This window comes from Trachemys scripta, chromosome 16, assembly GCF_013100865.1.
Source record: "Trachemys scripta elegans isolate TJP31775 chromosome 16, CAS_Tse_1.0, whole genome shotgun sequence".
Classification (NCBI taxonomy): domain Eukaryota; kingdom Metazoa; phylum Chordata; order Testudines; family Emydidae; genus Trachemys; species Trachemys scripta.
The window spans coordinates 8,997,911-9,010,140 of record NC_048313.1 but is presented as its reverse complement, the minus strand read 5'-3'; the positions used below and the strand labels follow the sequence as shown (position 1 = coordinate 9,010,140).

The window sequence follows — 12,230 nt, the reverse complement described above, 5'->3', positions numbered from 1 at the left end:
GGAGGGCGGCGGGGGGTGAGGGAGGACAGGCAGGGCTGTGGAACAAAGAGGGTCAATGATTGACTCGGGCTCGGCCTCCTCCCCGGGTTATTGCCTTTTTATGGCTCTAACACCCCCAGCTTTAAAAAAAGTCGCTGACGCATTGGTGACCCCTCCTGCCCCCGCCCTGAATCACAGACCCCGCCCCAGCGGGAGCCTGGCATGAACTGGGGGGCTCATGCCCCCGCATGCCCCCGGCCTGGCCCGGCTGCTGGATCGCACCTGGCGGCCAGTCGTGGGCAGAGGACAGAGCGGGGGGCTGGGAGTGGGGGGGGTTTCTGGCGCAGGAAGAGGGTTTCTGGTCCGTGTTTTGGTCTGGGAGGTTCTTTTCCCTGCGGGTGCAATACCCAGCACTGGTTCGCCCTGGCTGGCAGCCTCCCCCGAGCCGTGACTAGGTGTGTCTCTGGAAAGCCTGGGGCCTCAGCCACAGACCAGGCCCTGCACAAACCGGTCCCTGCCCTGAAGAGGGACCTTATGCGCAGCTGCCAGCAAGTCTTTCCCCTCGGGCCTGAGCGGAGCCCCAACGAAGCCCCTTTAATTCAGGCTGGTTAAAGCACCCGGGGTGTTGCTTAGGGCGGCGTTCCTAGGGGAGATGGCCCCCGGCTGCAGTAACTGGCCAGGGCTCCTGGGGGAACGGCAGGCCTCACCCCCTGGCGGGAGATGTGCATGTTAAAGAGTCCAGCCGCTTCCAGATAAGGGCTGTAACGAGTCTCAGGCCACATTTCTGCAGCCTCTGGCCAGTCGGACCTGCCACCCCACCCGACTGTCTCCAGCGCGCCCAGAGCCGGCCCAGCCCCAAGCCGCCTCTGAGCTGGGGCCAGGGAGTTACGCCCGGGCCTAACGAGCTGGAGGCAAACGAGGGACGGTCTAGGCAGGAGAGACGCTAAAGCTCTCCCGTGGACCATGCCAGCCGGCGGGATGGTGGTTAATGACATTTGTCTTCCTGTTGCCCAAGGAGAATCGGCGCCCCCATGTCCCACCCCCACCCCCTGAGCCAGCCAGAGCTCGCACAGCCCAGTTCCCCCGTCCCACCTGGTCCAGGCCGTCTCCCCGACCCAGAGTGGGGCCGGGGTGGTGCCCCCTAGTGGTGACAGACACCTGCCATTGCAGCCAGAGTCGCACCAGAGTCCCACAAGTGGGCGGCCGGATTTCGCCTCAGCTCCGTCCCATCTCGATGCTGTGACCTCCCTCCCCCACCAGAGGGCAGCAGGGGGGTTCTGTTTGGGCTCGTGGAACCGCCAGCAACACGGGGCCCGATCCCGCAAAAAGACCCTCGACCCCACTGCGGGCCGCAGCCTGTGCCGATAACTGGGTCGCTCGGGCTCGGGAGCCGCCGCTGAACCGCGGGGAGAGCTTCCGAAGGGCAGAGTCGCCCGTGACAGGAAAGGCTGAGTCAGGGGCAAGGTGCACAGGGGAGACGCACAGACTGGGCTGGGCCAAACAGAAACGTCTCCGGGTCCCAGCCAAGGCCGGTGTGGAGATTGTGTTCGGTAAACAAAGGAGAACGGGACAGAAAATAAATGGGCCAAAACTGGTGCATTGGAAACTAGGCTTAATTGGTGGACGACATAATGGGGAGGCTGGACTATGCTGCCCCTCCCCGCTCTGGGGACCTTGAAAGAGACTGCGGGGGGAGGATTGAAATGAGGGAGGGGAGGCTGGAAAGAAGCAGAATTTCTTCTCTCCGAGCTCGGGACAGAACTTGGCACCTGCCTAGCGCTAGGTGACGATCACTGCTCACCCACTCTAACCACTAGTCCCCACTCCCCTCTCAGAGCCAGGAGAGAACCCAGGAGTCCAGGTGCCCAGCCACCCCCACAGTCCTCCCTCACCCCCACAGCCCTGCCTGTCCTTCCTCACCGCCACAGCCCTCACCCCCCAGCCCTGCCCGTCCTCCCTCACCCCGCACCCCACCTGGAGCCATGGCACCTTCACCATCCGAATCCTGAGACGTCCTGGCCAGGCCAGGCCAGAGATGCGATTGTCCCCTCTGGCAGCTCCGGCTAACTCTCTAAACGCCTCCTGGACCATGAGACTGGGGCTCCTGCAGCTGCCTCCCCCTCCCTTGGTTTCGTTTGTCTTTCTCAGTGTATTTCTTCCTCTCTGGTTCCGAAGATCCTGTCTGAGCCGGCCGGGCCTGTCTGTCCACCAGGGCTGCTGCGAGCTTGTGCCCAGAGAGGCAGTTAAAAGCAACACCCTAAACAGCCCATGTTGGTATGAGTTTGCCAGGTCTCGGCACGGCTGGTCAGACCACGGCCTGGGCCCGTGTTTCTCCAGCGCTGAGGTTGCATATGAGAGTCGGCAGTGGAGACAGACGCCCGGGTCTCTCTCTCACGTCGCTGTTCTTCTCTGCCTTTGCCTTGCCTTAGCGTGTTTAGTCTTAGGAGAAGCAGGGATGGACTTTAACGACAGTGAAAGGACGGTTGAGACCATCTTCAGTGGCCTCTGAACCTGTACACGCTGCTGCAGCCGTGCCTTTGCCATGGGACCGAGCAGGCTGCGTCTCCCTGCGCGAACCCCTGCCCCGGGTGTAACTGCACAGTGCCAAGGTCCCGTCGCCCCTGGGACTCTCTGGCCCATTCATTGCACTGCAGGCAACACAACAGGCTGGGTACTGAATTCGGGCCTTTGCGAGCGACCCAGAGCCGATGCTATCCCGGAGGAGAGGGAAATTAGGAGAGGGGGTGCTAGTGATGGGGGTGAGGGCTTTGGCTTTCCACTGGCTAGTGATGGGGGTGGAACAATGAACACATGCAGAGGTCCCGGGGTGGGACACGAGAATATACTATTCTATAGTATTGCAACTTTTTTTATGGAAGAGGCCCCCGAAATTGCTTTGCCCCAGGCCCCCTGAATCCTCTGGGCGGCCCTGCCCCGGAGACGGTCCCAGTTCCCGAGGTCAGGGGAAGAGAGGAGAAAATGGCGCGAAGATGGAAACAGCGGAACCATCTCGATGCAAATGAACGTTTGGGGCCAGGTCACTTCTCCTTTCCTGCGCAGCTCACCCAGCCCAGGGGAAGCACTGACGGGGCCGTGGCCGGGGCACTCACCTGGACCGCAGGGGACCGAGATCAGATCCCCTGCCCTGCCTGCCTGTGGGCACGGCCCTGCCTCTCCCGGGGCGTGCCCGGGCGTACGGCAACTGAGTGCTCTCTGGGAGGACTGGGGGCTGCCCAGAGCTCTGCCACAACGCTGGGCAAGCACCTGACACCAACCGCTGCAGAGAGGAAGCACAGTCTAGTGGTTAGGATGCTGGCCTGGGGCTCAGGTAGCCGGGTTTCAATTCCCTGCCTCCCCAGACTGGCTGCGTGACCCGGGGCACGTCACCAGAGCCCAAACCTTCCCCGGGTGCAAAGTGTCCTCACACAGTGGGGGCTGCCACCCAGTGCCCGGGCTGAGCCTGGGAAAACCCCTCCCCCAGCGCCTGGGGCCTGACTATGGGCATCCCAGCCCAGGCAGTGCGCTGGCCTCGCACTGAGCCCCCCACCGTGCGCCCCCAAGCACCAGTGCCCCCCGGGCTCCAGCCCTGCCGTCCCCAAGCCCGGTGCCCCCCAGCCCTGCCTCCCCCCGTACCTCGCTGCCCCCCAGTGCTCCCCAGCCCTGCCTCGCTGCCCCCAGTGCCCCCCAGTGCCCCCCAGTNCGGCTAACCTTTCCCCATCGCGCCGCGCGCGCTCCCAACTCACCGAGCCCCCCAGGGGCCTCCCGGCCGTGCGCTTCCCGAGGGGCAGTGCCTAGCCCGGCCCGAAGCCCCGCCCACGGGCCCTGCCCACGCCATAAGCCGCGGGCTGAGCGGGGTTGCGGCTCCCGTGGCGGTGCTGGGCATTGATGGCTGCGAACCGGGTGGGCAGGCGGCTGGGGCGGGGGTCCCCGGCGCGCTCTCCGGGGAGTCCCCGGGCGGAACCAGCCCGCAGCCCCGGGATTCAGAAGCGCCAAGCCCGGGTGACGGTGAAGTACGACCGGCGGGAGCTGCAGCGGCGGCTGGACACCGAGAAATGGATCGACGGGCGCCTGGAGGAGCTGTACCGGGGCCGGGTGAGCTGCGCCGGGGCGCACGGGACGGGCGAGCGCCGGGGCTGAGATGGGGGCGCGGCTCCGCCATCCTCAGTCCTGGGACACCCAGAATTTCTTCTCTCCGAGGTCGGGACAGAATTTGGCACCTGCCTAGCGCTGGGTGAAGCTCACTGGGCAGGGCCATGGGACAGCCACTAGCCCCCTCTGCCCTCCCAGAGCCGGGAAAGAACCCAGGAGTCCGGGTGCCCAGCCCCCCTGCTTCAACCCACCAGCCCCCACTCCCCTCCCAGAGCCCTGGGCCGATCGGGGAGCTCCCCCTGCTGCCGGGGTCCCTCGTTCCCTGAGCCCCAAGCTCGGGGCTGGGGTGACCCTGGGTATGCGGCACCCTCTGCCATGGGGCCTGTTACCGATGTGGGGAGGGGTCTCTGCTGCGACCCCCCTGCAGACAGCAGCCTGCGGCTCATGGGGGGCACAGCTGCTCCCGGGGATGTGGGTGGGGAGCTCTGCGCTGACTCGGTGGCTCTGGCTGTGAGGTTTGAAGGGCTGTGTCCGAGCTAGAGGCTAATGGTTGCTCAGCACCTGGGCTATGCCCTTTGCTGTCGGGGGCCGTGACGGGGCACAACCTTGCATGGCTGGCTGCTGGGGCCACAGGCTGGACAAGACCCTTTGCCTTGGGCTGGGCCAGTGCCGTGATTAGCCAGGACTCCCCAGCTGCCCTGGGTCTGGGGCGTGCGGGAGGAGAACAAGGAACAGAGGAGACCTGGGACTCTGGACTCCCTCCCTCTCTTGGGGCTCTGCAGAGCGGCTGGCGTCCCTGGCTGCCCCGTGGGTCCCTTTGCTGCCCTGGCTGCAGAACTTGGGAAGGGCTGGGGGCGACTTTCCAAAGCAACCAGGGAGCGTGGGGGGCCCTTACAGGCCTGCCCCAGCCTCAGTGCTGTCCGGAAAGTCGTCAGGGCCCTGCAAGGGGTCTCAGATTGGGGTTCTGCCAGCTCCTGGAGCCATCTCCAGTCTAGGGCCTGGCCTGAGGGTCGGGCCCCTGCACTGGGCTCTCCACTTCTTCCTGCTCTCCCCCTGAGATCAGCAGTTTGATTCCCCTAAGTGACTCCCGGCAAGACCCAAGTGCCGCCCAGTCGGGCCAGGTGCCGGCGTGTGGCTGTGTGAAACGCGAGTCTCTCCGGCCTGTTTCCCCCGTGACTGACTGAATTCCTAGTGTGGCAGCACACCGGGCACCAGTGCTTGTGCGGAACGCCTGGCCCGGGCTGCCCGCTCTGGGCTGCCCCGACACTGCAATGGCGTTATCTGGGGGGGGCTGGTTTGCAGTCCGCACGTGCCTCCCCGTCCCAGCTGAGCTGGGCTCCCACCTCTGCCTTCCTCTGGGGCTAGAATTAGCCGGTTTCTGCCGAGCTCCGGTCGGGCCCTCATGGAGAGAGGCCGACGTTGGCTCTGTCTCTGCTGGGGTCGTTCAGCGTGTCGGGCTGCGTGCGCCGGGGCTTCTGCCAGATCTCTGGGGAAGAGCAGCCGCGTCTCGCACTTCAGAACATTGGGCCTGATTCTCTGCTGTCCTGCACCCAACGCAGACACCAGAACCCGGGCCAAATGCTCCCGCTCGGCTCTGTGCGGCCGGACGTGGCTGCCCAAGGAAGTGCAGAATTGGGGCCAAGCCCTGAAATGCACCTTGTTGCTGCTCTTTAATGTCGCCTTCCATGGCCAAACGCTAAAGCACTTTCGCCCCCGCCCGGCTGGCCGGCCTGGGGAACCCGCAGCAGGAAGTGCTGCGAGTCAGGAATCTCCAGCTATAAAAATAGGAGACTTTCTCCTTTGCTTCAACTCTTCCATGAAAGGAGAGAGCGGCTGGCACGGGCGGCCTGGAGAGCTCCATCTGCGTTTCCCTCCCAGGCGAAGGGAGATCACCGCTCTCGCCCGGGGCTCTTCTCGCACGGAGGGAGGTGCACGTACCTGGTTCCGATGAGCCGTGCACTGGAACAGCGTTGTCACGTTGCGCCAGAGCATCGTTTGCCCCACTGCAGCGTCGAACAGGCCTTGGAGAAGGTGGCTGTTAACACGGCTGCCTGGGGTGTGAGGGGGCCACCAGGCGAGACCAGACCATTCCCTATAACTCACCCCTGCTTCGTGCCAGGGCTCTGAGGAAACCAGCCCCCAGCATGGGATCCCTAAGGCAGCTCCCTGGCACTGGGGGAACTGGCCCTCGGAGCTGTTTGGAAGGGAGTCGAGCGGGGCTCAGCTCCGGATGTGAGCTGTGATAGCGGGGCCCCTCCTGGCTCGCCCTGGCCAGGCGCCCTGCAGATGCACATGGGGCCTGGTGCTGCCCAGCCTGCGAGGGGCAGGCCCCTGGCGCTCAGGCTGGGTGCCGGCTTGGGGGGGGAAATGGCCACAAACCTGCAGCAGGGGAAAGCCGTGGGGACTCCACGGAGACCCCCGTCAGGTCAGGGGAGCCCGTCCAGCTCTCAAGCTGGCGCGTGGGGCAGGAACCTGCGGGGCTGGCAGGCAGAGGTGACCCGGCAGCTGGCTCCCCCACGGATGCCAGGCTGCGCTCGCCGCGTCAGGAAGCGGAACCGTGGGTAGCCTGTGGCATGGCTCAGACTTCCCCAGCCGCCTCCACGTTCACATCCTCTGCTCAGGAGGGGGAAGGGGGGCTGGCCCCCAAAGTGGGAGAGGCAACACGCTCTGCCCACTGGGGATGTGCCCCCCGGTGCCCTGTGGAGTTTGGGGACAGTCCCCTGCTCTGCGGGGGGCTTGACATGTTCCAGCCGTACCCATGCCCAGCCCTCTCTGCTCCCGGGGCCCTGGCCTCCTGCTGCAATCGGCTCACGTCCAGGGTCTCCTCTGGGAGTTGGGCGCTTTGCTCTCCCGCTAGCCCTGCCCTGGCTGGGAGCTGGTACCGCGGGGGTCCAATGAGCCCATGGCCGAGCGCCTGGCCCAGCTCTCAGGCAGATGCCATAAAACCCAGGGCTGGAGCTGGCCCCACAGATCCCCCTGTAAACCCGGGTGCAACACCCAGTCCCTTCCCTAGAGCCACGGCCCAGTTTTCTCTGACTGCCCACAGCCTCTGCCCTCTGCGTAGGCCTGCACCCAGCTTGGCCAGCAGGGCGGGGGGCTGCATTGGGGGGTGGAGGGGGTCGTTGTGCCTTGATCCCATTGGCTGTAAGTGGGGGGGAAATCCTGGTTTAACCCTTCGCATTCCCGGCTCAGGGCCATCCCCCGCCAGCCTCTCTTTCTACAGGCCAGATGGGGTGGGACTGGGAACAGCTGTTCCATTGTCAGGAATTGTTCCCCTCCCCCTGGGGGCTGATTGCTAGTGGGGGATGGGAGCCTCTTTCCTTCCCTCCTCCAGAAACACAGGACCTGGACACTGGCTCTGGCAAGGGGGGAGCAGCAGGTCCCTGCAGAGCAGTCCCCAAGCCGTGGGCTGGTCAGTCCGAGCTGCGTATGGCCCAGAAGGAGCGGAGTGGGGGAGGGGCCTGCAGCCCATCTGGTGACTGGTAGGGCCAGGGGGTGCTGGGCACGGGGTTTACAGCCTGGCAGCGCTGGGCGCCAGCAGGACAATGGGGCTCTGTACCAGGCGTATCCGGAGCGGCCTGGCCCTGGACCCGAGGGAGGGGGAAGCTGCCAGCTGGGGTGGGAGTGGCCGGGGGGGGGCGGCGGAGCAGGCTCTCGCAGGCCCCAAGTTCACCTGGGGTGCAGGGCTGGCCCCTGGGGTGCATGGCTCCGGCAGGTCTGCAGGGACCCCAGGCCAGGAGAGCACGGGGGTGGGGGGGGCTCTGCCTCAGCCAGGTTGGGGGGAGGGGGGGCTCTGCCAGAGCTGGGGGAACAAAGGGGGATTAAACCCCCCCACCATGGGGCCGAGCCCTCTGCCCTCACCCACTGGGCTGGGCTCGGCACCTGCGGGCGCTGTTGGGTCAGGCCTTGTCCTGTGGCACTGGGCATGAGGACGGACCTGCTGACGTGGGCCCTGGGGCCTGGCCCGGCTCCCTTCGCCAGACCGGGGCCAGCTGCTCCTGTATTGGGCTCTGGCAGGAAGCAGCCTGCATGCCCCAGGCTGATTGCTGGCATTTCCTGGTGCTGAATGAGCAGATGGGCCAGGAGGGAGGCGATCCCATGTGACAACAGGGCCCGGCCTGGGGTCACATTGTCATGGAGTGTGGGGGAGTCAGGGCCCTGCATCCCCAATTCCTGCAATTCACCGGGACTCTCAGCCAGCCAGTGAAACGGAAGGTTAATTGGACAGGAACACCATCCAAATGGCACTCGTAGGTACAACCAGGACCCCTCAATCAGGTCCCCAGGGGGGTAGGGAGCTTATCCCTCCGCTTCCCCAGCCAGCTCTAAACCAAAACCCCTCCAGCCACCGCCCCCGGCTCCTCCCCCAGCCTTTGTCCAGTTTCCTGGGGAAAAGGTGTCACCTGTCCCTACCCCCCTCCTGGGCTCAGGTTACATGCTCAGGTATCCTCGCCCTGGTATCCCATCACCAATGCCGACAGTCTCAATAAAACTCCCGCGCAACATTCCCAGGTCAATCCGCCTTGCTCCCTGCTCCCTCACACACATGCAGGGCACCGTGTGGCATGAGAGGCAAAGCCCCCTGCCCTGTGAATGTGTGTAGGGCATGGCTTCGCCTGCCAGAGGGGCTGGAGCCTGGCGCTCCGGGGCTGGGTGGCGCTGGCTTTAACTGGCTCTGGGGATGTCCAGCGCTTCTGCAGATCTGGGTCTGGAGTCCAAATTCCTGCCACCTGCTCCAATCCATGACCGCTGCTGGGGTCCTGCATCCCGCTCGGGAGCCCACAACTCACGGAGGAGGTGGGTCAATTGCAGGGGGTCCGAGAAGAGAGGCGAGAACCAGCAAAGGGTTTGAACGAGCTCCGCGTAGCGTCACACAGAGAAGGTTGGGGGTGACTGGAGCCCAGGCAATCATGCTATGGGCCCCGGGGCACAAATACTTGAAGATCTGACGAGCCACATGAAGCGAGACAGAGTTTGACTCTTAAACGTTTGCATCTTATTTCCGATGGGTGAAATCCACCCCCCACCCGGAACAATTCACCTGGGATGGATGGGTGGGGGGAATCTCCATTGCTCCCCAGTTCAGAGCGAGAGGGGCTGGCTTGCAGCAGATCTGCCCTAGGAGTTACTGGGGGGGCTGGGCTCTGGGCTGGGCCATGCAGGGGGTCGGCCGAGATGAGCACAAGGTCCCTTCCGGCCTCGGGAGCTAGGAACCCTCTGGCCTGAGCTTCCCTGAGCTGGCAAGGGCGGCTTTGTCGCTGGGAGACCCTGCGGCGGGGGGAGCCCCAGGGTGAGGCTGGGGCCCCTTGCACATGGCTCTCCTGTGGGGACTAGGCAGGGCTGGCATGGGATCCACTCCCCAGCACAGAGCAGCTGGGAGGGGATTACGGCAGAGGCCTGGCAGCTCCAGGGAAGTGTGTGTGTGTGGGGGAGGAGGGCCTGTCCAGGCTGCTCAGACCCCAGGCCACCCCCCAAGGCTGCATCCCCCCCACCCCGCTCCTGAGCCCCGTCTCATTGCAGGAGGCAGAGATGCCGGATGAAGTGAACATTGATGAACTCCTGGAGCTGGACACAGACGAGGCGCGGGCCGCACAGCTGCAGGTACGTGCCGGGGTCCGGCCAGCCCCATCCCCTCTCAGCAGCTCGGGGCCCTGGCCTGGGGCCTGTCTGTCCAGGGGGCCCTGTGCTCTGCCCGCAGAACCGTGGGGCATGGCCCGGGCTCTGTCCCGCCACGGAGGCGGTGCACAGGCGGCGCTGGCCATGGGGAACGGCTGCTGTCAGAGGCTTGTTCCGTGGCTTCTCTTCCAAGCTGTGTGGGACTTTGACCGGCGGGGCCCCCCGGGGCTGCATGATTCAGGCAGAGAATCAGCCGGCGCTGACGGGGTCAGGGAGAGACTTTCTCCAGGGGGCCGATGGGCCGTGCTTCCGCCACTGGGCCCCGAGCGCAGCTAGGCAGCCTGGCCTCCTGCGGCACCTGCTGTGGGTCAGACCCCCTACCCCGGATTCGCTCCAGATCACAGGGACGGGGGAAGCTGCTCCACTCAAGTGAGAGGAGGGCTCTGCCCCGGGAGGCCGGCTGGGTGTGCCGGGCTCCTGCCAGAGTCCAGGGGAGGATCGAGCCCCTGGCTGTAGGGCACCTGCCAGCTGGGGGGCCAGGTCCTGGGGCGGGCCGTCCTGTGGCTGCCGGGCCCCTGGGGCTGGGGGTCCAGGCTGGGGGGCCTGGAGCTGGCAGGTCCCATTGTCCCATGTGGGCCGGGGCGTGGATCTGTGCCAGAGACCCCGCGCACTGCGCTCAGGTCTGTCTGTCTCTGTTTCCAGGGCATCCTGAAGTCATGTCACAACAACACGCAGGTGAGTGGCGGTTGCCGAGACCCCAACCGCGTCACTGCTCCGGTCCTGGTGGCGCCCCAGGGCCTGTATCTTCATTCACAGCCCACGGGGGCCCTGCAGCCACCGGCTCCCTCTGCCTCAGGGAGAGCCCACAGCTCCCAGTCCCGCCCCAGGGCTACTGCTGGCGCTGGGCTGACCCTTCATCTACTCCCCACTCAGCTCCAGCCCAGGACTTGGTCGCCAGCCAGCCAGCCAAAGGGAGCAGGCTGGAGCCCCCTGCCCAGTGCCAGCTCCAGCCGCAGCGTTCCAAGCCCTGACCCCGGGCAGCGATTCCCACGAGCATCACGGCCCCGCCGCAGCCGCCGATCAGAGCTTTAAAAGGGAAAAACATTCGTCCCTCTGCTTCCTCCCCCATCCCCACTTATCTCCGGCTCGGCCAGCTGCCCCATCCCCCAGGCTGGGGGCAAGCCGCTTGCACGAGGCAGCTCTGGCCCCTCTAGTGCCTTGGGTGTGGGGCAGGCAGCTCCAGGGACCAGGGGGTGCAAGGCCCAGGGCTGGTATCCTGCCCTGCCCTCAACCGTCCCTGCACCAAACCCTGTTCAGGGCTCCCCGTTCAGACCCAGCAGTGGCCCCTTGCTGCACATCTGGGCCATTTGGCCTTGTGGCTAAGAGCTTGGGGGAGCTGGGCCGTATTCCGGGCTCTGCAGCACCGGGGGGGGTCGGTGCTGTGTCTGCCATGACCAGGCCCCTCCCCCTGTGAGGCTGCAGCTCTCTTAGGGAATCCCTCCCCCACAGCAGCCTGAGCCCCAGTGCCCTCCGGCACTGACCTCCACGCCTGGTACCCAGACGCCCCGGTGATGGGCACGCTGGGGCTCCCGGGAGCTGGCATCCCAGGGTTTCCCAGGCAGCGAGGGGCTGGGTGGCGTGAGAGCTGCTGGCTCGGGGCAGGGCTGTGTCAGCTCCTCCTGCTGTTGGACACAGCTGGGAAGCCTCAGGCAGGAGCGATGATGTGGGAACAGCTGGAGCGAGCGTCTCTGCTCTGGTGGGCACCTGCCCTTCTCCCCGGGGGCTAACGGGGAAGGATGCGTGGCGCTCGCTCGGCAGCTTCCAGCCTCTGTCTCCCGCAGGCCTTCGTGCAGGAGCTACTCCTCAAGCTGCGGGGGCTCCAGAAGCAGCAAGTCCTGCAGCGGCGGCCCAGCCCGGAGCTCCAGGAGCGAGCGTGACCCCTGCCCAGGGAGGGGCCCCTGCGGCCCTTGGCGGTGGCAGCTTCCTCCGGACGAGTGGGACCAGCGAGGCCCTGCAAATCCAGCCTGGGGCCGGGGGTTGCTCGGCGGAGCCTCCTGACGCGACAGCTTGTTCCCCTGCACCTGGGGATGGCACAGGCCTGGCCCCCCGCCCCCCAGCAGCCCCCTGGACGTTATCCCCTGCCCCAGCCTGTGACTGGCCTGTGTGAGCCTCTGGCCAGCCGAGGGGTTGGGGCTCAGCGGGTGCCTTTCGGTCTGTAATAAAGCCTTGCTTTGGAGCGCTGGCCTCGGTCTGGTCCCTGCCGCGGGCGCCGGGCTCTGCTGGCCCTGGCTAGACACACAGCCAGGCCCGGGGCTGGGCTGACCTGGCCGGGACTCGGCCCCGGGCCTGGGGCACGCTCAGGCACCTGCTGTTCCTCTCTCTGGCTGCAGGCGGGATCCCCAAGCCGGCAGGCCTGGGCTGTGGGGGGGGGGGGTGTTGGGGGGGCAGAGCCCCACCCCTCTGACCCGGGGGCAGGGTGGGGAACCCCTCTTGCTGCAAGATGGCACCTTGTCTCCGCATCCCAGGGCGGGACGCTGGCCCTGTTC

General features: G+C 66.0%; 2 protein-coding genes across 2 annotated transcripts in view; one reads left to right on the top strand and one right to left on the bottom strand.

Annotated features, from left to right (window-relative positions):
* The window catches only part of LOC117888969 (putative Kunitz-type serine protease inhibitor), an 18,026-nt gene extending 14,164 nt beyond the window's left edge, over window positions 1–3,862 (bottom strand). Inside the window, exons 1-3 of the mRNA XM_034792766.1 lie at window positions 3,812–3,862; window positions 3,688–3,770; window positions 3,090–3,256 (exon numbers count right to left, since the gene is read on the bottom strand). Of these exons, the coding sequence (XP_034648657.1) occupies window positions 3,090–3,256; window positions 3,688–3,770; window positions 3,812–3,862 (301 nt within the window). The remainder of the gene's footprint in view (window positions 1–3,089; window positions 3,257–3,687; window positions 3,771–3,811) is intronic.
* On the top strand, window positions 3,794–11,920 carry PPP1R14A (protein phosphatase 1 regulatory inhibitor subunit 14A). The gene is made up of 4 exons (XM_034792261.1): window positions 3,794–4,071; window positions 9,589–9,669; window positions 10,387–10,419; window positions 11,526–11,920. Exons 1-4 carry the CDS (start codon window positions 3,865–3,867, stop codon window positions 11,619–11,621), a joined length of 417 nt encoding a protein of 138 aa, XP_034648152.1. The 5' UTR covers window positions 3,794–3,864; the 3' UTR covers window positions 11,622–11,920.
* Window positions 11,921–12,230: the final 310 nt, after the last annotated feature.

Excerpts from the sequence above, each read along its gene's own strand:
- PPP1R14A (XM_034792261.1), top strand. The coding sequence starts at position 3,865 with ATGGCTGCGAACCGGGTGGGCAGGCGGCTGGGGCGGGGGTCCCCGGCG. Across the intron at positions 9,670-10,386 it reads CGCGGGCCGCACAGCTGCAG|GGCATCCTGAAGTCATGTCA; the intron begins GTACGTGCCGGG and ends CTCTGTTTCCAG. Across the intron at positions 10,420-11,525 it reads CATGTCACAACAACACGCAG|GCCTTCGTGCAGGAGCTACT; the intron begins GTGAGTGGCGGT and ends TGTCTCCCGCAG.